General features: G+C 43.4%; 1 protein-coding gene across 2 annotated transcripts in view; it reads right to left on the minus strand.

Annotated features, from left to right (window-relative positions):
* The window catches only part of ARHGEF38 (Rho guanine nucleotide exchange factor 38), a 76337-nt gene extending 56578 nt beyond the window's left edge, over window positions 1-19759 (minus strand). Inside the window, exon 1 of one of the 2 annotated variants that reach the window (XM_075608777.1) lies at window positions 19400-19759. In XM_075608777.1, the coding sequence (XP_075464892.1) occupies window positions 19400-19589 (190 nt within the window). In that variant the 5' untranslated portion in view covers window positions 19590-19759. The remainder of the gene's footprint in view (window positions 1-19399) is intronic. The other variant, XM_075608785.1, reaches the window with a different exon arrangement.
* Window positions 19760-20899: the final 1140 nt, after the last annotated feature.

Below are 20899 nucleotides of genomic sequence, written 5' to 3' on the forward strand. Positions count from 1 at the left end.
TACTCTGTTGCATTACGTGTGTGGCCTAGTGAGCTATGTGCTACAGTCCTTACTAAAGCAGGCCAATGAAAAAAAGCCATAGCCAAAACAGGCTGCTTCTCACAAGCAGCTATTGTTACACATTCTGCCACACCCTTCATGGCTGCCAGCCACCTGATTATGATCTCACCGGTGTTACACAAGTTAGCATGTGTACAGAAAGAAGCAGTGAATTTCTAAGCATTTTTTGTACAATGACAACTGGATAGGTTGCTGCAAAGCTGGATTGTCCATTGAAAAGTGAATGAATGGTCACTTTGTATGTGGGAGAAGTAATGAGGCTCATCAGAATCTCTTGAACGTGTACAAATAGGATGAGTCCGATAGTACTCCTCCAGTAAACCTCTAATTATTATTTTCTCGCTGTACTCGTTGAATAGTATGGAACAGCAAGTGTTAGCTGTTATGACTGGAGGATTAGGCAAAAAAAAAAAATGAAAATATGCAAGATGAAATATTTTTAAATCATTTTTAAAATTCAGATTTGACTATTGTTTTTATTGACATGGAATGGGGGTCAGTGATTATCCATCTTGTTTGCAGCACTTCAGTAATAAATAGGGTGACCAGACATCCCGTTTTTTGGGGTGCTGTCCCAGTTTTCTATGCCGCTGGCCGAACATACACGATCGGCACTTGCCGAGTGCGCATGCGCGATCGCCAAGCTCCGAGCGCGCATACGCATGAGTGACCGGTTCTGTGTATGTACTGATTCTGTGAAAAACAGTATGCAACTTTTTCCTCAAAGCTTCAACTGTCTCTTAGGCCTCGTCCAGTGCGTGAGTACCCTAATGTCAGGCGCTCATGTTGCCCGAGAGATTCCTGGCCAGCTAGTTGCGCGCATGGGGGGGGCGTGCCTGTGACATCACAAGAGCGGTTTGCTCTTATTGGCTGAACCACGCACGTAACCAAGGCAAACGCGACAAATACAAAATAAATTGTCTCAGCAAGCACCACACCTCCTACAATTTCCTTTCATTGTTTTGATCAAGCTCTTACCCTGGACGATGCCTTATTCTTGTTTCCATGCGAAAGCCCAAATTCTGCTGGGCAGTGGGCAATGTAGTGTAGTCTTTAGATCACCTCCTCTGCCAGGTAGATATTAATGGTACACTATTAGGAAAAGGTCCCATAAATGCTAATCACAGAGTGAACTTGCCCAAGGCCATATACAATTGTTCTTCATCAAATCTCCTGGTTCAGACTTCTTCCGTGAAATAGTCTCCAAACCTTCCACCCTTCATCAAAGGGGGTTAGAGGATTTGAGAAGTGTCCCGGCTGCAAACCACAGCAAACCTAAGGCTTGGGCCATGGTGCCTTCGCCGCGCGGAGGCGTGCGGAGGCTGTGAGGTAAGAGGGTGCTTTCCCTTGTCATGGTGGACGGGCCGTGGGGGGCGTTCCTAGGGGCTTGCCTCACGTGACCAGCCTGTCACGCAAAGAAATCAGTTTAAACTGGTTTCTTGCACAACGCGCTCCCCCTCCCGCTTCCGTGCGCCCGCGCCCGCACACCAGGTGGACGCGAACACTGCCTTTAGGCATTCTGTTCGCTCAGCGTGCGGACGCCTCTGCACAGTCTGCGGTACCATGGCCCCAGCCTAAAGTAGACACGACTGAACCAAGTTTATAAGAGAAACCAAATCCAGTTGATATCTATGAGACTTATTCCTTAGATAAATCTGGTACAGATTATTTTCCCTTGGTACTGCCCTAGTTTTGAAGTCAAAAGACTCTGATACATCACTCCCAAATGGATGCACTCAGTTCTTTTTTACTCAGGTGCTTACCCTAAGGGCAGATTTTTGTTCGGAATGGCAACCACCTGATGACGGTGTTCCTAATCTGATGACGGTGTTCCTAATCTGATGACGGTGTTCCTAATCTGATGACGGTGTTCCTAATCTGATGACGGTGTTCCTAATCTGATGACGGTGTTCCTAATCTGATGACGGTGTTCCTAATCTGATGACGGTGTTCCTAATCTGATGACGGTGTTCCTAATCTGATGACGGTGTTCCTAATCTGATGACGGTGTTCCTAATCTGATGACGGTGTTCCTAATCTGATGACGGTGTTCCTAATCTGATGACGGTGTTCCTAATCTGATGACGGTGTTCCTAATCTGATGACGGTGTTCCTAATCTGATGACGATGTTCCTAATATGATGACGGTGTTCCTAATCTGATGACGATGTTCCTAATCTGATGACGGTGTTCCTAATCTGATGACGATGTTCCTAATATGATGACGGTGTTCCTAGTCTGATTCCTGTGAGTGGTGCTCTGGTTTCTGTGAATAAGAGCCTCCCAGTGATGTCATGGCATTCCATCTGTTCACTATGCAAATGATCTCCTCAAAGACTGATGCATAAAACATTCCTTAATGACAAACTGCCAGCTGTCCACAAACAAGAACACGCCTGTTGTATGGGACACACCAGCGTTTGTCCCTTTCAATTGGTTCATTATGGTCAATTATTCACTGAGCAATGCAATGCTGGAAGATACCTTATAGTCTACCAGAAGGTGTCTTTTTGCACAGCACTGCTTAGTATATGTAGGGTTATGTCTGCAGATAAAAAAGAAATTGAGCACAGTGGGCTTTATTGTGAATTATATTCCCTTTTAGTAAGATTAGTCACTTTCACTCATGTTTTGGTTCTAACCATTTTTGGTATTTTAGTTTTACCGCCATGCAATCGATTTTCAATTTGTGAACAATTATGGAAAACTTTTTTTTCTTTCAAAACGTAGGCACACTTTTTTAATTTTTGTACTTTTTGCAAGAGTCTGTGTTTAAAAAAAAAATAGTTTTGCCAACTGATCTTGTTAATGTCAGTGTTCAATACAGGATGCATGCGCTATTTGTAGAGTTCCACTCCAAAGCAACAATCTAGGTACATACCTTGTTCTTCAAGTTAATCAAATGTTCTGTGTGTAATATAATCATTTTACAATTTTGCAATCAACTGCTATGGTGCAGACAGTGCTTGCCTGCAATATTGGACAATGTTCAGCATAAGGAATAGCAAAGTAATATAAATACAAATGTTTTTTTTTTAATGTCTGCTCGGACTTTGCTCTGTATGTTTGTGGTCAAAAACACCTTTGCCAAAGTATGGGTTCTCTTGGCAGATCAATGCTGTCTAGGTAATGTGCCTATTAACATTTTGAATAATAAGGTCATTTAGGAGTCTATCGTCAAGGGTCACTTAAGTGCAATACGGATTATCACACCGCCGTACTGTGTTAACAATTTTAATTGTGTTGCAATTAATAAGAGCAGCATTGCATAACCTGTATGGCACCTTTGTGAATCTCCCTCCATGTGTCGAGTCAACTATAACTGTATGTATCAAGTCAAGAAAGGTGTTAATACATAACAATTAATTATTTTATACTTGTGTTTTGCCCCAAAAGAAAGACATCTGGAACTCAAACTGTTAAGGAGAATGTAAGGCTGAGTCCATAGAGACTTCAGCCGTGCAGAGGCGCGCGGAGGCTGAGGGAAAGCGGGTGCTTTCCCTGGCCTTAGTTCGCGCGCCGTCCAGGGGCGTGTCGGGGGGCGGGCCAGTGACGTCACGGAGCTGGTTCGCCCTCATTGGGCGAACCGTTCACATGACCGGCCCTGCGCTCCCGTGAGCGCTTAATCTAAAACAAAATTGACGGCTATGCTTCCGCACTGCCAAGCATGAGCGCGGGAAAGTGCCTAAGCGCTGACCATGCCCGCGGCCTTAGGCACATCTCAGGACTGGCTATGTTTTTGAAGCTAACAAATGCATAAAAAAATGAGAGAGATGCAGAATTTAATGTGTCATTACACTGTGTATTGCTACCCCCCAACTCCTTATACCACTCCAAAAGTAGTCTGATACACCGACGCTCTAAGCCTCAGTTCAATGTTAAAAACATTGATCCATTGAAAGGTGCAGAACAACCTTTAAAATATGTATTAAGCAATAAAGCTGCCGCTGATTTTTGTACGCAGTATAGCCGGACATATCCGTAGACAAGCCTTGCACAACCGCTATATTTTTAGAATGTTCCGTAGAGGAACATAAGGGCGGCTTTTACCAAAACCTCCCAGCTACAATTATTGTTCAAACAACAGCACCAGATGAAAGGAAAAATACATTTAAAAAAGCAACAATTATTTTTCTTTGATAAGTACGGGGTTTTTTTTGCATCATTATTGCTTAGTTTGGTAGTGGGAAGATAAATATGATCAAGGTGGCCGAGACTAACGAGGAAACCCAGTGTTCCATGCATTCCATTTTAATGTCACGTCAGACCGCTTCCATTCTATGAGCAACTGGTGTTCTAACTGACACAGGCTATTCCAGCGAAACCTCATGTTCACAGGATCACGTCAGGCACTATTATTTTGACAAATGATATGAATCTGTAAATATCTCACAGTGGCAGTGATATAATACTAGCTGACTTTCAAACTATTTGTTTGATGTAGTGCTGCTCGCCTCAGATTCTGCGCATTTCTCACAGCTTATGATTTGCAATATAAACACACAGGCGTTGTTAGGCAATTTGTTTAAAGCACCTGAGGCCTAGCAAAAGGGATATCTGTAGGTGTGCAAAGCAGAGGGAGACAATATTGAACAACATGTCAGTAGCTCGACTCCTCTGTACAGTTGTTGCTACCTGCTTTCCTGTAAGCAAGAATACTCTGCAGGGCGCACAGACCACCCAACTCCTCGTCTGATATTTTTACTAACCCAAACTTTTTCATTTCTGACCCGTAAACTGAATGTAGAGATAATATGTTGCATTGCTTTTTTCATTATTGATTTGTTTCAGGGGGTTGCATGTTAAAGTTATCTCATGCTCCCCACATTCATAAACACCTCATTAAACCCCACTGCTGTCAAAGTGCCAAATCAGAGATGTCAACCTGTAAGCGAGTAACTAGTGAGATTCAGGGGTTCCAGACCAAAAATACAGATACTGTATTCATAGAAAAGTACTGAACTCTGCGGACGTCTATGGGACTGCTGGTGCTAAAAATCTGTCAAACTGAATCCAAATAAGTGAGACTCACAAAAATCAGAGTTTATGTTTGCCAAATGATTGAGATTTTAGAGTTCTGGGCTAACCAACATTAATAGTTTAATGAAGTAATAATTTGAATACATCAGAATGAATGCAGCTTGTTGGAGTCCTGGGGGGTTGATTTGTTTGCTTGTTCCTTATCTCTACTACGATTACATCATTCACAGAAGCAAAAATGGCTGCCCCAGTCCACAGCAGCTCCTCTCCATTGAATATCAAATAGCAGAATGGTTTGTGAGCACAAGAGTTGTTGGGAAGCACAGAAATGTATATTAAAAGGGTGACTTATTTTATTATTCAGATACTAATGTAACCCCTCTTTGGGATTACTATGGCCTTAATGGGTTAACTGTGTGAGCCCACACAGTGTAATGCCCTTTCCCCATCACATAGACCCACACACGCTCACTCTGACAGACACACACACTCACTCTGACTGACCCACACTCTTACTCTGACAGACCCACACTCTTACTCTGACAGACCCACACACTCTCCCTCTGACAGATCCACACACTCTCACTCTGATAGACCCACACATACTCACTGATAGACTCACACACTCTCCCTCTGACAGACCCACACACTCACATGCTGACAGACCCACACACACTCGGACAGAACCACAAACACTCACTCTGACAGACACACACACTTTTACTCTGATAGACCCACACACACTCACTTTGATAGACCCACACACTCACACTCTGACAGACCCACACACTCATACTCTGACAGATTCACATACACTCACTCATTCTGACAGATCCACACACACTCACTGTGACAGACCCACACACTCACACTCTGACAGATCCACATACACTCACTCACTGTGACAGACCCACACACACTCACTGTGACAGACCCACACACTCACACTCTGACAGATCCACATACACTCACTCACTGTGGCAGACCCACACACTCACACGCTGACAGACCCACACACACTCACTCTGACAGACTCACGCACTCTCACTCTGATAGACCCACACACTCTCACTCTGACAGACACACACACTCACTCTGACTGACCCACACTCTTACTCTGACAGACCCACACTCTTACTCTGACAGACCCACACACTCTCCCTCTGACATATCCACACACTCTCACTCTGATAGACCCACACATACTCACTGATAGACTCACACACTCTCCCTCTGACAGACCCACACACTCACACTCTGACAGACCCACACACTCATACTCTGACAGATTCACATACACTCACTCATTCTGACAGATCCACACACACTCACTGTGACAGACCCACACACTCACACTCTGACAGATCCACACACACTCACTCACTGTGACAGGCCCACACACACTCACTGTGACAGACCCACACACACACTCTGACAGATCCACATGCACTCACTCACTGTGGCAGACCCACACACTCACATGCTGACAGACCCACACACACTCACTCTGACAGACTCACGCACTCTCACTCTGATAGACCCACACACTCTCACTCTGACAGACACATACACTCACTCTGACTGACCCACACTCTTACTCTGACAGACCCACACACTCTCCCTCTGACAGATCCACACACTCTCACTCTGATAGACCCACACATACTCACTGATAGACTCACACACTCTCCCTCTGACAGACCCACACACTCACATGCTGACAGACCCACACACACTCGGACAGAACCACAAACACTCACTCTGACAGACACACACTTTTACTCTGATAGACCCACACACACTCACTCTGACAGACTCACGCACTCTCACTCTGATAGACCCACACACTTTCACTCTGACAGACACACTCTCACTCTGACAGACCACACACACTCACTCTGATAGACCCATACACTCTCACTCTAACAGACGCAGACACTCACTCTGACTGACCCACACTCTTACTCTGACAGACCCACACACTCTCCCTCTGACAGATCCACACACTCTCACTCTGATAGACCTACACATACTCACTGATAGACTCACACACTCTCCCTCTGACAGACCCACACACTCACATGCTGACAGACCCACACACACTCGGACAGAACCACAAACACTCACTCTGACAGACACACACACTTTTACTCTGATAGACCCACACACACTCACTCTGACAGACTCACGCACTCTCACTCTGATAGACCCACACACTCTCACTCTGACAGACCACACACTCTCACTCTGACAGACCACACACACTCACTCTGATAGACCCATACACTCTCACTCTAACAGACGCAGACACACTCAGCGTTAAACAGCCCCAGCGATACAAGTAAGAGATAACCCAGAAATCAGCATTAATCGGGGCTAGCGATGCAGTTTTGAAGGTATGGGAGATATCACAGTTTTCTACCATAGGATTATGTAATAGGACTTGTTACAAAACCCTATGGTCAAAATGTATTTACCCGCCTGAGCCTACCAAAGCATTGCAAATGAATGCCTTCAGGCACCAAAGGGGTTAATTGTATAAAACAAGAAACAAAGAAGTCCAGCGCAACATCCAGTGTGACAAAAATACACAGTGAAATACCTATATGTCTCTAGAAAAAAAGGGTCATTTAGTTAACACTTTGGCCAAAGCGTATAAGCCTGCGAGCCACTTTCAAGGCATGACCATAATATCGCAGGTCCTAACACTAACTGATTAAAATCCTTATTTACCCCTATAATTAGAGGAAGGCTGGTTCTGGCATGGAACCTGTCGCAACCAGCTGCATGAAAAGAAACCCTGCTTACCTGGACAGTGGGGAGGGGCGAGCTTTAAACCCTGGGTGACCTGCGATATTATGGTCATGCCTTGAAAGTGGCTCGCAGGCTTATACGTTTTGGCCAAAGGGTTAACTAAATGACCTTTTTTTTCAAGAGATATATAGGTATTTCACTGTGTATTTTTGTCACATTGGATGTTGCGCTGGACTTCTTTGTTTCTTGTTTTATACAATTGGCCACGCCTAGTAGAACTCCTTTTGACACTTATATACATATATATATTGTGGTAATTTTGGGGGGTTTCTGAGAGCTTGCTGGGTATCTGTGTGTACCAAAGGAGTACTCTCTGAGTATTGCTAGTCATTTATGAATAAATCAATCTTAATGGATAGGGATAGTTCTAAAAAATATTGCAGCAACCCTATTTGTTATAATGCCTAATGTTACCACAGTTCTAGTATATGGACCTCTAGGCCGCGATTATAGTGTGCGCGATGGTGAACAAAATGCAGTGCCTCTATCGGGCCGGGCCATAGTGCGCACGACCGCACGAGCAAGGAAAAGCGACCGTGCATCAGAATTTTGAGCCGACAAATAATTACGTTTTTTCGCACGACGGCCGCGTCACGTGTGCGGTTCAGCCAATGAGGGCACACCAGCCTCGTGACATCACGGCCAAGCCTCCACATCACCTCCCCATCAGAGTGCACGGATCGCTCGAGCGAGAGGCACACGTCATGCACTCCGTCTCACCCACGCGCCTGTACTGTAAACGATGCCTTAGTGAATCTAGCCCTAAAGTTCATATTTCCTAGTAAGTTTGCTAGAAGGTGTCTTGCGGAGTTGGATGGCGTAGTAAATATACTCCTCAATGCTCATCATCAATTTCACAGCAAAACTGCATTGACATATAAACTCCTACCTTTCTTTTAAAAAAAAATATATATATGTTTTAGGATGTAATTAAATGTTCTGGTACCGGTTGCCTTTGCCTTGCTCAATTGAGATTCCATTGGCTGAAAATGTGCCAAAATGTTCCAAGTGACCCTGGCTCAGATAATTTCCAACGTTTCTAAAGCTAGGATTGGTATTTATTTTCATTTTTAAGTCTGCAGTGTACCAGAGCTGGAGTATTAAAGATGTGATGAAACCATACTCTAAATAGCTCAAAGTCTCAAAAAGTGCCTCAGACGTGGTAAGATAGAGTCCTCGCAGTCACTCACAGCTAGTCTGGAACATAGATTAGCACATTATATCAAAGCTTTGACCTTTTTGTTCTTGTAAGGAGCAAATGATTTTTTTTCCCCTGAAGGTTCAGTCAGAAAGTGTGAACTAATGGCAGTGATATTATACATCTCGGTGACTGATTCTTTAGAAAAGAAAATTAAGAAAAGTATAAATGTTTCTAAATAATTTTTGGAAGATATATATATGTAGCACCTGTTCCTCCCTGCCACAGAAGATCTGGCCACTACATGGGGGTTTTCCTTTGGTACTGTCACTCACCTGCTGGTTCAGGAGGTCTGAGTTGCTCCTCAGTTGGAGTTTGGGAGCAGCAACAGGGCAGGCTTTCCTCATCTCACAGTGCAGCAGATTTGACTCCAGTTAGTCGATTCTTTATATGCCTATTGTAAGACTCAGTTTTATGGATATTCCTCCACTGTAATATTCCTATATCACTTGATTTACTTTGTATAGATCTAAAGTTATCTTTATATATATATGTATATAAATATATATATATATTCCATATGTTCAATGTATATAGTCACATAGGATGTTTTATCAATAGAATTATGTGTGTTATATATAGATACATGTTGTATCTTTTTCAGGTATTTTCTGTCAATGTGTGAGGATTCATGTTTTGTATGGTCAGACCTTTAATTTTATGGTTTCTAAGTTGCTTATTTGTAACTGTAATAATAAAGCTATGTTGCAGGTTTTTTCGATCCTGCTTTAGTGACGTTACAATTGCAGCTTATACTGTATATGTTCATACCTATGTTTTCAAGTAGGTCAGACGTGGCGCTATATTATTCTATGTTATATACAGTTGGGTATATGCGGAGGTATCCACATGGTGGGTGTACCTATGGGTTAATACCTCTTGTATTAGCATCCTTATTGGCTGGTATCGGTTGCCATTATTGGTTCTCTCCCCGCATACACCGGTGGTCGAGTTGATTACCGGATTAGGTGCGGGGAGATGGCGTCTGCACGGCGAATGGGATGCCTATTTAAGAGGGGGAGTCTGAACATCAAGTCACTCTTTGATAAAGTGCCACTTAGGCACGAAACGCGTAAGAGGACTATTATCTGTTGTTTGTATTAGGCATTATGCCAAATAAATAGTTTGTTTTTTCAACCCGCCTCCAGCCCAGACTTTTTTGCAGTGCTCAGACCCGATTTCTTGTACTCTACAGCGCCTCCATCCCATGAGGATCCTGCGGATTGCAGGACGGTCCCCACAGGCCATACCCCTTCCCAATAACCACACAGCATATTGGGTCTAACGGCAGGTTTATTGCATGTACAGGATGACATATCTCTTTCCCTGGAGAAAACCCCTGGGTCTTGAGGCCCCAAGAGCCCCTCCTAATCTCCTCAACCCTCTTATAGGGAAAAGGGTATACACGGCACCATAACCATCCACCTCAGAGCACACTCAATTTGGGAGGTGTCAGCTTTTATACCTGGGGGAAGGGCTTGTAACCCCGCCCCATAACAGAACAGGTCCAGGTACTGTCAGGCATCACACCATATACATGTGATCCAGTCAGTACCCTCCCCAGGTATGACACTTCAATTTGCCGGTTAAGGCCCCTGGATAAGGCAACATAGTACCCATCCAGGCTGCAACTGCAGGTAAGGCCCTACGCATGAGTTTAACCCAACACTGCCTGTTCTTATCATATATAAAAATGTATTTTTTTTAAAATACGCAATGTGGACATACTGTATATCGGAGGAAGAGGGCGGTAATCAACAATAGATTTTCGACACCACTAAGGTAAGGCAATCAGATTTATGCAGCTCTATTCAGGTATTAAACATCTAGGAAAAGGGACTAGATAAAGGAAATAAAGAGCAGGGTTAAGGGCTAGGGTTTCCAGGTGTCAGTATTGAACTGGACTGTCCTGTATTTGGACACTCTGTCCAGTAAATAATTAGAGGTAATATTGGACATGTATGTGTCCGCTATTACTTCTCTGGACATAGTGACCTGACCGACTTGGGGGGGGCGCAGGATTTCCCCGAGCACAAAGGGAACAGGGCTGTTGCTAGGGGGCTGGGCAGCTTCCTTTATCCTAAATAGCTTCTGCTGGGTAATGCATCAATCACATACAGTAGCTGTACATATTACATTCAGGGGTTCATTTTGGTCTGACAACATTTGACTGCACCCTAATACTATTCTGAGACAATGTTGAGATGTGATGGAATTCCACTACTGTTTAATTTACAACCCCAGAGTAACACTACTGTTTAATTTACAACCCCAGAGTAACACTACTGTTTCGTTTACAACCCCAGAGTAACACTACTGTTTCATTTACAACCCCAGAGTAACACTACTGTTTCATTTACAACCCCAGAGTAACACTACTGTTTAATTTACAACCCCAGAGTAACATTACTCTTTAATTTACAACACCACGGTAACACTACTGTTTAATTTACAACCCCGGAGTAACATTACTCTTTAATTTAGAACCCCAGAGTAACACTACTGTTTCATTTACAACCCCAGAGTAACACTACTGTTTCATTTACAACCCCAGAGTAACACTACTGTTTCATTTACAACCCCAGAGTAACACTACTGTTTCATTTACAACCCCAGAGTAACCCTACTGTTTAGTTTACAACCCCAGAGTAACACTACTGTTGAATTTACAACCCCAGAGTAACACTACTGTTTAATTTACAACCCCAGAGTAACACTACTGTTTAATTTACAACCCCAGAGTAACACTACTGTTTCATTTACTACCCCAGAGTAACACTACTGTTTCATTTACAACCCCAGAGTAACACTACTGTTTCATTTATAACCCCGGAGTAACACTACTGTTTCATTTATAACCCCGGAGTAACACTACTTTTTAATTTACAACCCCAGAGTAAGACTACTGTTTAATTTACAACCCAGGAGTAACAAAACTCTTTAATTTACAACCCCAGACTAACATTACTCTTTAATTTACAACCCCAGAGCACAACTACTTTTTTAATGACAGGCTTTCTATTCAAAGAAAATTGATTTCTTTAAAGATACCCGTCTCTCTCTCTCATCCTACTATTTATGCATCAATATTGTAAAATAGGTCAAACTAGCTTTTCCCTAATGTTATATAAATGTCGATTTTTGTTGTTGTCAGACACCGGCCACTACTTTTGTTAAAGCAGCCGTCAACGCTGGTCTCCCCTTTATCCATTTACTTTCACCACTTTCAGTCTATAGGTTACCATGCTAACCTGAGAAGTTGGAGATTAAGAAAATCATGATTTTTAACTATAACATATATATATATATATATATATATATATATATATATATATATATATATATATATATATATATACATATATATATAGGTTATGGTGGGTAAAAAAAGTGACAAAAACCCTCCACAGTAAAGCATAAAGCAACTGTAAATATTACTGTATGTTCATTTGCATGTCTTAGACAGGTCTGCAACCCTGTCTTTCCCCATTGGAGTAGGTCTAATGGCTTTGCATCTCATCCCAGCCTCTGTTTAAAAGCTGTGTTTAAAACAGCATGCATTGGCTTGAGGATTGGCTTGTGTAATACGAGCTTGAGACAAAAGGTGGCACTGAGTGCTCATTTGCATGTCATTTCCCAGAATCCTTGCTGCAGTGGAAGCGCTGTATGCTGGGTGACAATGGGGAAAGACAGGGTTGCAGACCTGTCTAAGACATGCAAATGAACATACAGTAATATTTACAGTTGCTTTATGCTTTACTGTGGAGGGTTTTTGTCACTTTTTTTACCCACCATAACCTTAATGACAGTGGTGATTACCTAGTCTAGTCTCAAACCTGCAAGCCATTAACACCAGCCTCACACTGATGATACCCATCAAGGTTGAAACATGTATGTGAGTAGGTCTAATGGCTTTGCATCTCATCCCAGCCTCTGTTTAAAAGCTGTGTTTAAAACAGCATGCATTGGCTTGAGGATTGGCTTGTGTAATACAAGCTTGAGACAAAAGGTGGCACTGAGTGCTCATTTGCATGTCATTTCCCAGAATCCCTTGCTGCAGTGGAAGCGCTGTATGCTGGGTGACAATGGGGAAAGACAGGGTTGCAGACCTGTCTAAGACATGCAAATGAACATACAGTAATATTTACAGTTGCTATATATATATATATACAAATATAGCTGTATGCTCATCTGCATGTCTTAGGCAGTCTGCAACCCCGCCTTTCCCCATTATCACCCAGCATACAGCACTTCCACTGCAGCAAGGGATTCTGGGAAATGACATGCAAATGAGCACACAGTTTTTTTTATATATATATGTAGCCACCTTTAATGGGGCAGGCCCCAGTCGCCGCGTGTACAAGCCGCGATTAGCGACCGCCTTGGCCAAAAGACAAGATTGATGTCTTTTGGCATGGCGACCGAGCATAGGCCACGTCACAGCGGCGGTTCAGCCAATGAGGGCGAACCAGCTGCGTGACGTAATGGCCACGCCCCCACCTCACCTCCCCATCGGATCTCCTACTCTTCACTGCAAACACAACCGCAGACCACAGGTCGCGGCTGAAACAGGTGCACGCGCCGCCAGACGCTCCGGCGCGCGTGCAGCCATGATCACTGGGGCCGTAGCTTTAAGCCACTTTCACCATCGTTTCTAAACGGCACATTCAGAACGGAAAGGGTTAAATACCTCACAAAGGATACAGTTGTTTTCTAACTATGGGTTTACCCCACTTCCTCTCTGTGTATAGCAGCAGATAAATTGGCCGCAATAATGACGGGCCACTTGTCAAGTTATGTGCTGACTCTGCAGCCTCTTTTCTTTTTATTCAGAAAAGGGAAGAAAAATAATTGCGTTATTTTCCCATGCTTCTATTTATGTGAAACGGGAGCCTCTCCCGGTCATGTTCTCTTTAGACTGCAAATTAAAATAAAAGATGCCCCAGGGGATCTCTTCCCAGCGAGCTGAGCTTCTGTTTTAGCGATCTCGGCACCAATTACTGTACTTAGGGGCTATCATGCTGAAAAATGAGCAGCGCTTTTGCATCTCACATTGGTAAGCGAAGTCATAGATACAGCAATATCATCGGCACGTGTAAAGCTATACCCACAGTCAAAGTCTTTACAGGCCCTTACTTCAGTATAGAGGATACTATATGGAAAAAAAACCTGCACAGGGAACATAGATTTTCATCTGATTTTCATAGATTGTACATTCAGATAATGGGAATCAACAATGACTTCCATGATAGAAACGTGTATGTTTTTTACATTATATTACAGGGGGGGGGGGGGGATTAATATGCAAAGCTGCCAACATTTTAATTTGATAATGTTCAGAAAAACATTTTAAATGTGAAAAACAACCTTCATTTTTATTGTAGAATATGGAAACATGATTTGAGCAGTTAACGATGTATACATATTACGCTCTAACCATACATATATATTATATTGTTAACATATCACCAATCACTCAGAATATAGGTCACTTTTAAGGCCTGAATAGAAATGTAAAAAATCTTCGCACAACATTCGGTCTCATTGATTAAAGTCAGACACGCTCTAAATAGAAAGGTAGAAAAACATGTAAACTGTACTTGGCAGTCTATAGATAGAGTAGAAGTGTGACAGCACCGAATGGTACTACATTTGCAGGATATAAAGGAACCTTCATGATTCTGTCTCATATCTGTTAAGTTAGCTAATGTAGTGCTGTTCTTCTCCAGCTAGTAAGAACGTAGTTTAATTTTGCAAAGTTGCAGCTTCCTCAACATACTGTATTTGCCAACATTTTAGCAGTGTCAACAGAGACCCTTGTACACATTTCTAGTTCTCAACCACAATTGTGAGAACAAATTACTAAGTTATGTGAATAATTTCAAGTAGGAGGGATTGTTCCTGCAGGGATTTCACAGAATGATGACCATGAATGGAGGTGACGTCACTGATCCACAATGCTTTGCAGGTCCCTCTAGGGTCATGTGGTATGAGGTCAAGAGCTGCACTTAACCTGACAATCGTATATACTCTATAAAGGAAATACAGGATGCAAAGTAAGAGTGACACTACTCTGTGTGACTACAAGTGAAAGGCGTACAAAGTTTATTGCAGTGCAAGGATTGTAAAATGGAACACAAAAAGCATCTATCATTCTATTAAGCATTTAGTCTACTGATCAGCCATTATTAGCAGTGGTAAGAATGCACATATAATATAACTGAGAATACTACACGAGGGCCAATAAATCCAACCAAATATTACATGGCCTCGCATGTTCTGTGATATATACTGTATATATAATATATATTATCAAGAACACGATACATAACAACTGCAGCAGAGAAAGAACCTGCATTGAAATGTTGGTTAAAGGGTAAGGTATATGCTGTTATTATGTATCCTGACCGTGATCATTTCAGTCTTTGAAATGACATGATTATGCAACAGATTTTACACTGGTGTTTATTGAGGTTTGGCTCAGGCGGGCGTCTTTCAGTTGATGCACCCAGGCATGTGGACTTCAGAAGATATTTTTCTTGTTTTCTGGGAAGGTTTTTTTCTGCACATATTTTGCGGTGTTAGATCATTACTAACATAGTTAGAGCTAAAATCACTTTTGCATAATTTTCCTCCACGTTATTTGCTTTGTTTACAGAATCACGACGGTAATAATGGAATACTCATCTAGTAGCTATCGTGATCTCAATGAAAAATAGATTTTGATAGACTGTGATGCCTTTCTTTTTTTTAGACCAAACTTAATGCCTGTAGATGTTGTGCATGATATTTCAAGATCACATAGGACCATTTACAAAGCAGAAGTACATCTATGTTTAATTTCCATGTTAGTCCAATAAACAGCATCACCACATGCAAATCGTCTGATATTGAACAAGGGATGAGTCACTGTTACACAAGAAAACATGACATGTTTAAATAAACTCCTAATGATGAAGCTGCCAGCAAATTCCTGTGGGAGTCACATATTTCTCGGGGGCATGGAAACATACAGAGGATATTCCCATAAGGTCAGCAGAAGGAACAACTGGCTGTATAAAAGGAGATCAGATCCTTCCTGGCTGATTCACTCTAATAAGCATAGCTGGCTCGCAGTCTGCAATTCCACTGCCACCATGCTGTTACTGTGCTGGTAATTCACTGGTGAATTTGGCATGATACATTTTCCAAGGTCACAAAAATCACTGTCATTAAACCTGGGGAATCGTGCAGATATTACATGGAAATTGCCAAAAACAGCATTGCCGTATTTCTAACGCTGCATTTGGAAAATAAATTAATAAAATCGTCACCAGGCTTCCAGGGGCTAAAGCCCACGGATTGGATAGGTGAAGGTATTAGAGAATTGGTGATGTTGCCATCACATTTTTGAAATAAATAAATGCTTGCAATTATTTTCTAGCCATGACCGTTTCACACATTACACGCTTCGTTATCTCTAATTACAAAGTCACTTTTTTTGCATTGGATTTTGTATTGTAAATCTGTCACCTGCAATCTATGGCACCATCTATCCCAGGAGACCAAGTATTCGGTCGGAGGGCGGCCAACATGTTACATTACTGTTCCGGTACTGCGCCCTACCAGCATAATAGGTACTCAGGGGGATTTGACATTTGTTAATATCACACTGACATGCCTCAGGGTAATATTATTATTATCGTTTATTTGTAACGTGCCCACCTTTTTCACAGCGCGGTACAAGGGGGTGCAGAATGATGCCAGTTACAAAAACAGAATGAAATATCTAATAAGCACAAACAGATATGAAGAGGCAATGGGGGCCTTGCGCCTAGGAGCTGACAATCTAGAAGGAATGAGGGACAGTATTGAAATAAAAGGTACGGTGGCTGTTCATTGCGGGACGGAGTGTGCCTCAGGGTAATAGTAACCCATGCTCTAGTGCAGGGGTGCGCAAACTTTCCCCCCTGCGCCCCCCCCCCCCCCCCCGTGTCTGCAATCCCCTCCTGCTCGCGTCCCCCTCCTTACCATGTCTCTGGCGTCAAATGACACTGCGGGGTCACATGGCCATGGCAACGGTACATCACATTACCCCATGGCATCATTTGATGCCACGTTGCCATGGTGACACGCTGCCGGAGACAAGGTAAGTGAAGTTATAGAGGCCTCACGCATTCCCCCGGCATTTAATTTAAATGCATTGGGGAAGAGCGCGGGGCCTCAGCAACCGCCCGTGCCCCCCCCCCCCCATGTAAATCTCGCACCCCCCCAGAGTTTGCGCACCCCTGCTCTACTGCATTAAACATGATGATAAAAACCTATTTCTATTTCGTTATTCATACAGTAACATCTACTTTTCAGGGGAATCAGACAGGGCAAACATTTTGTAAGCACAAATTATCACCCCATGGCTGTCAAAGGGGCATTGCTAGGACCTCTTCTAGTGAAGGGGTTAATGATATCCTCTGCCATCGTTACCTGAACTCGAATACCAACACCAATTCACTGATGCACGCTAAGGCTGCGGACATGGTACAGCCATTCGCGCTCCTCTGCGCTGACGCTGAGGCCCGCCTGCTCAAGCCGGAGAGATTTCTTGGCTTTGCAGGCGAGGCAGCACGCGCACTTGGGAGGCGTGGCAATGACATAACGGCGCCGTCTTCACTCTGATTGGCTCTTCAAAGCCCCAGCGCGCAAGCGAAACATTTTGAGCTGTCTGCTCTAATTCAGTGCGCCTCAGCACGCCTGCGAACGCTCGCGGAAGCCCCTTCTAAAGACATCCTCATTGAGGATGACAGGGCTCATCGCGGAGCGTCCGCACGGGACAGTGCGGTCTGCCCGACCATGTCCAGAGCCGAATACACCCACATTAAGACAAGATACACAAACAAAGGCAGTACCACAGACACGCTGATATATATAACATGATATACACAGATCTACAAGTGCACACTCACACGTACAAAGATGCAACCAGACCCACACATACTTATAGTTATTATTGCATGTCGTTGACATTGTAAGCCTGTGCTTTTTTTGCTTGTAGGTGGTGTCCTGCTTTTTGACCTTCGACTACCGATAGCGTTGTTGTTTCTATTCCAACTCTCACTTTGCAGCTCTTGCTACCTGCCTACAAGTCTCTTTCTTCAGCAGCCCCGGCTCTCGCCTTTTCATTGGTGTTTGTGATGTTAATTACTTTCTGTTGTCGCCAGGAGTCTGTTTAACTCACCTGAGCTTACAGTAGGTCTGTTACCAAGCAGGAATGAAGTCTGACTTCCGCTGTGCTCAGATCAATGTGATGTAATATAGTATGCTGTGCATAACCTATTCATTGCTCTCACAGGGAGCATCAATACTATAAGCAGTAGAGGACATACTACAGGAAGTTTTGGGGTACTCAGATGCTGGAAGCTCGCTTGCTGAACTCCTAATATGAATGATACAAAATGAGCGATGCACTTGGCACATCTTATTAAAAAAAAAAAAAAACAAGTTTCTATATTGTAGCCTGTTCTAAGAATGATAATAAGCCCAGCAATATGTGAGAGAGAGGGCACGGCTGTCCAAGAGAGGGGCAGGTATGATAAACTCAGGGGTAGTAAATGACAGATGTAATCCTTTCACATCTGAATGGGCCAGCATGGAAGTGGTTAATTATACAGAACACTATATTTAAAGGCTTCACACACCTTACAGGAGAAAATAGAACAGTTAGAATAGTTTTCTACCCATTAAAATAGTTTGTATGAAAAAAAAAACTAAGTTTCCTAATCATTGTACAAAGTCTACAAACATCAAATGCTCTTACTAATCTATCTGGCAATACTGTACGTTTTTTTTTAAAGAAGATAAACAATGACATCATCCTCCTCGCAGGACAAATATTGCAACAAGATGATAAAGCGCAGTTGTGCATGTGATAAAGAGCTAGTGCACCGCTGCTGGAGAATGAGTTACTGCTGTCAGTGGGCTGAGCGCTACCCCACCGCACAGCAATAACATGTCAGCTGCACTAGCACCCTGCCAAATGTGAAACGTGTCAATAAGGATTTCTTTGGAAACGACCTTATTACAATAGATGGTTTTTACAAGTTCATTCTCTGCCAGATGGCCCATTATTACACATTATTCGGCAAAAACAAGTCCATCTTGTGCACCTATTGCCCCAGTTGGATTTTTCTACAGAAGTGTTTAGCTGCAGTGCTCTGCGATGTGCTGGATACCCCTCTGGGAGAAGAGGCGCTTAACCCCCCCCCCCCCCCCCCCCCCCCAAAAAAAACTTTTACTTTTTGTCACACGTGCAAATAAAAAGCCAGTCACCGGAATGGCACAGGGGGTGTATCCCTTGTGCTCCCTCTCATTTACCTTGTAACTTCTGGTTGTACTCCGTCCTGTCAGACTGGCTCCTCCGCAGGGTGCCCAAGCTCCCGTGCTCCTCGCCAGGGCTGTGCTCCACCACCGTGTCTGTCTTCCTCCTCTCCAGCATGTACAGCCTGCTCCTCAGGAAAGTCACATTCTTCTTCTTGGGCCCTGCACTGAGTTCCTTGGTATCCATGGCCAGTCATCCAATGTATTTTGTTTCTGTTCCCACCACAGTTTTACTAGGACAATCTCTGGATCCAGCACTGGAGTGAGTCAGCGCTCCCTTCAACGGATCAGCTGTGCCTTGCACTTGTTACCTGGCTGAGGCAGCCACCTGTATGGCTCCTAACTCCGCCCCCATGAAGTCATAGTACAGTGTACCTGAGGGCTTGTCACCTGAGAGCCCTGCTTCACAAGCAGGCAAAGCAGCCCTGGCTGCTTCTAACCCATGCTAAACTTACCTCCCAAGGCAGAGGTGTGTGTGTGCTTTTGCTCTTCTTTGCTTAACTTCTTCACTGCTGGAGAGTCCAGCAACACAAACATGGTGCTGGCCACTCCAGCACTGAAGGTGGTCAAGCCTCTGAATGCCATGATTTTATTAACCCTTTATTATAGTAAAAAAATTAAAAAAAATACCCCAATCAGTAACGAAATGCAGGAGCTCATTTGAAGTCTTACAGCTAATTAGATGCATGTTTAAAGCTGTGGCCTGTACTACTCAGTAGGGGACGAGGGCGTGTGTGTGTGTGTGTGTGTGTGTGTGTGTGTGGGGGGGGGGGGGTTCTGGAATGATGGGGCTAAGTGGTAAATATGTGAATTGTTCACCAATGCTTTGTATGGTAATGAAGGTAGCTGCCCCCTTGCCAAGTCGATAGCCTGTAATCTTGGATCCCATTTCCTTGCCTGATGAAAGAGTTGTTAAGAAGTAAAGCTAACAAACCAAGCCCTCTCACAACCCCTGTGAACCGATATCCTTCCTGCTAAGGACTTTTTCTATGAACAGGTCGTACAATGCTGTAAGAAAACTGTTACCTCTGCACGCCTCCAGCTCCCCACTTACTATGCATTCAATAAGAACGTATAGGCCCAACACAGCCTGATCTGCCATATATATTATCTTCTAAACCCCACAGGTCTTAACCCAGAATTATGGATTCTCAGTTCGTATTTGGAGGGAGTTTTAAAGGGATTCCTGTCAGCAATGCAATATACAAAAGGTGTAGCCCTGAAAGTCCTAAATATGAACAGCAGATTTACCTTGTGCAGATAGCTTGCTGGTGGAACACTTCACTTATCATTTAGCAAAGTACCCGGATGTAAAAATGGTGCATAAATACTGGACCAAATTTGTGACAGGTTTAAGAGGGCCAGATGTATGGAAGCCAAACAATAGACATAGTAGGAGACACCTCTAAATACGCTAGTCTGTGATACTGTATTAAAAGAAAACATAGTCTGGGAGATGCTATGCTGCCTGATAATGCTTTTCTGCAGACCTGTGCA

Source organism: Ascaphus truei, chromosome 1, assembly GCF_040206685.1.
Source record: "Ascaphus truei isolate aAscTru1 chromosome 1, aAscTru1.hap1, whole genome shotgun sequence".
NCBI classification, from domain to species: domain Eukaryota; kingdom Metazoa; phylum Chordata; class Amphibia; order Anura; family Ascaphidae; genus Ascaphus; species Ascaphus truei.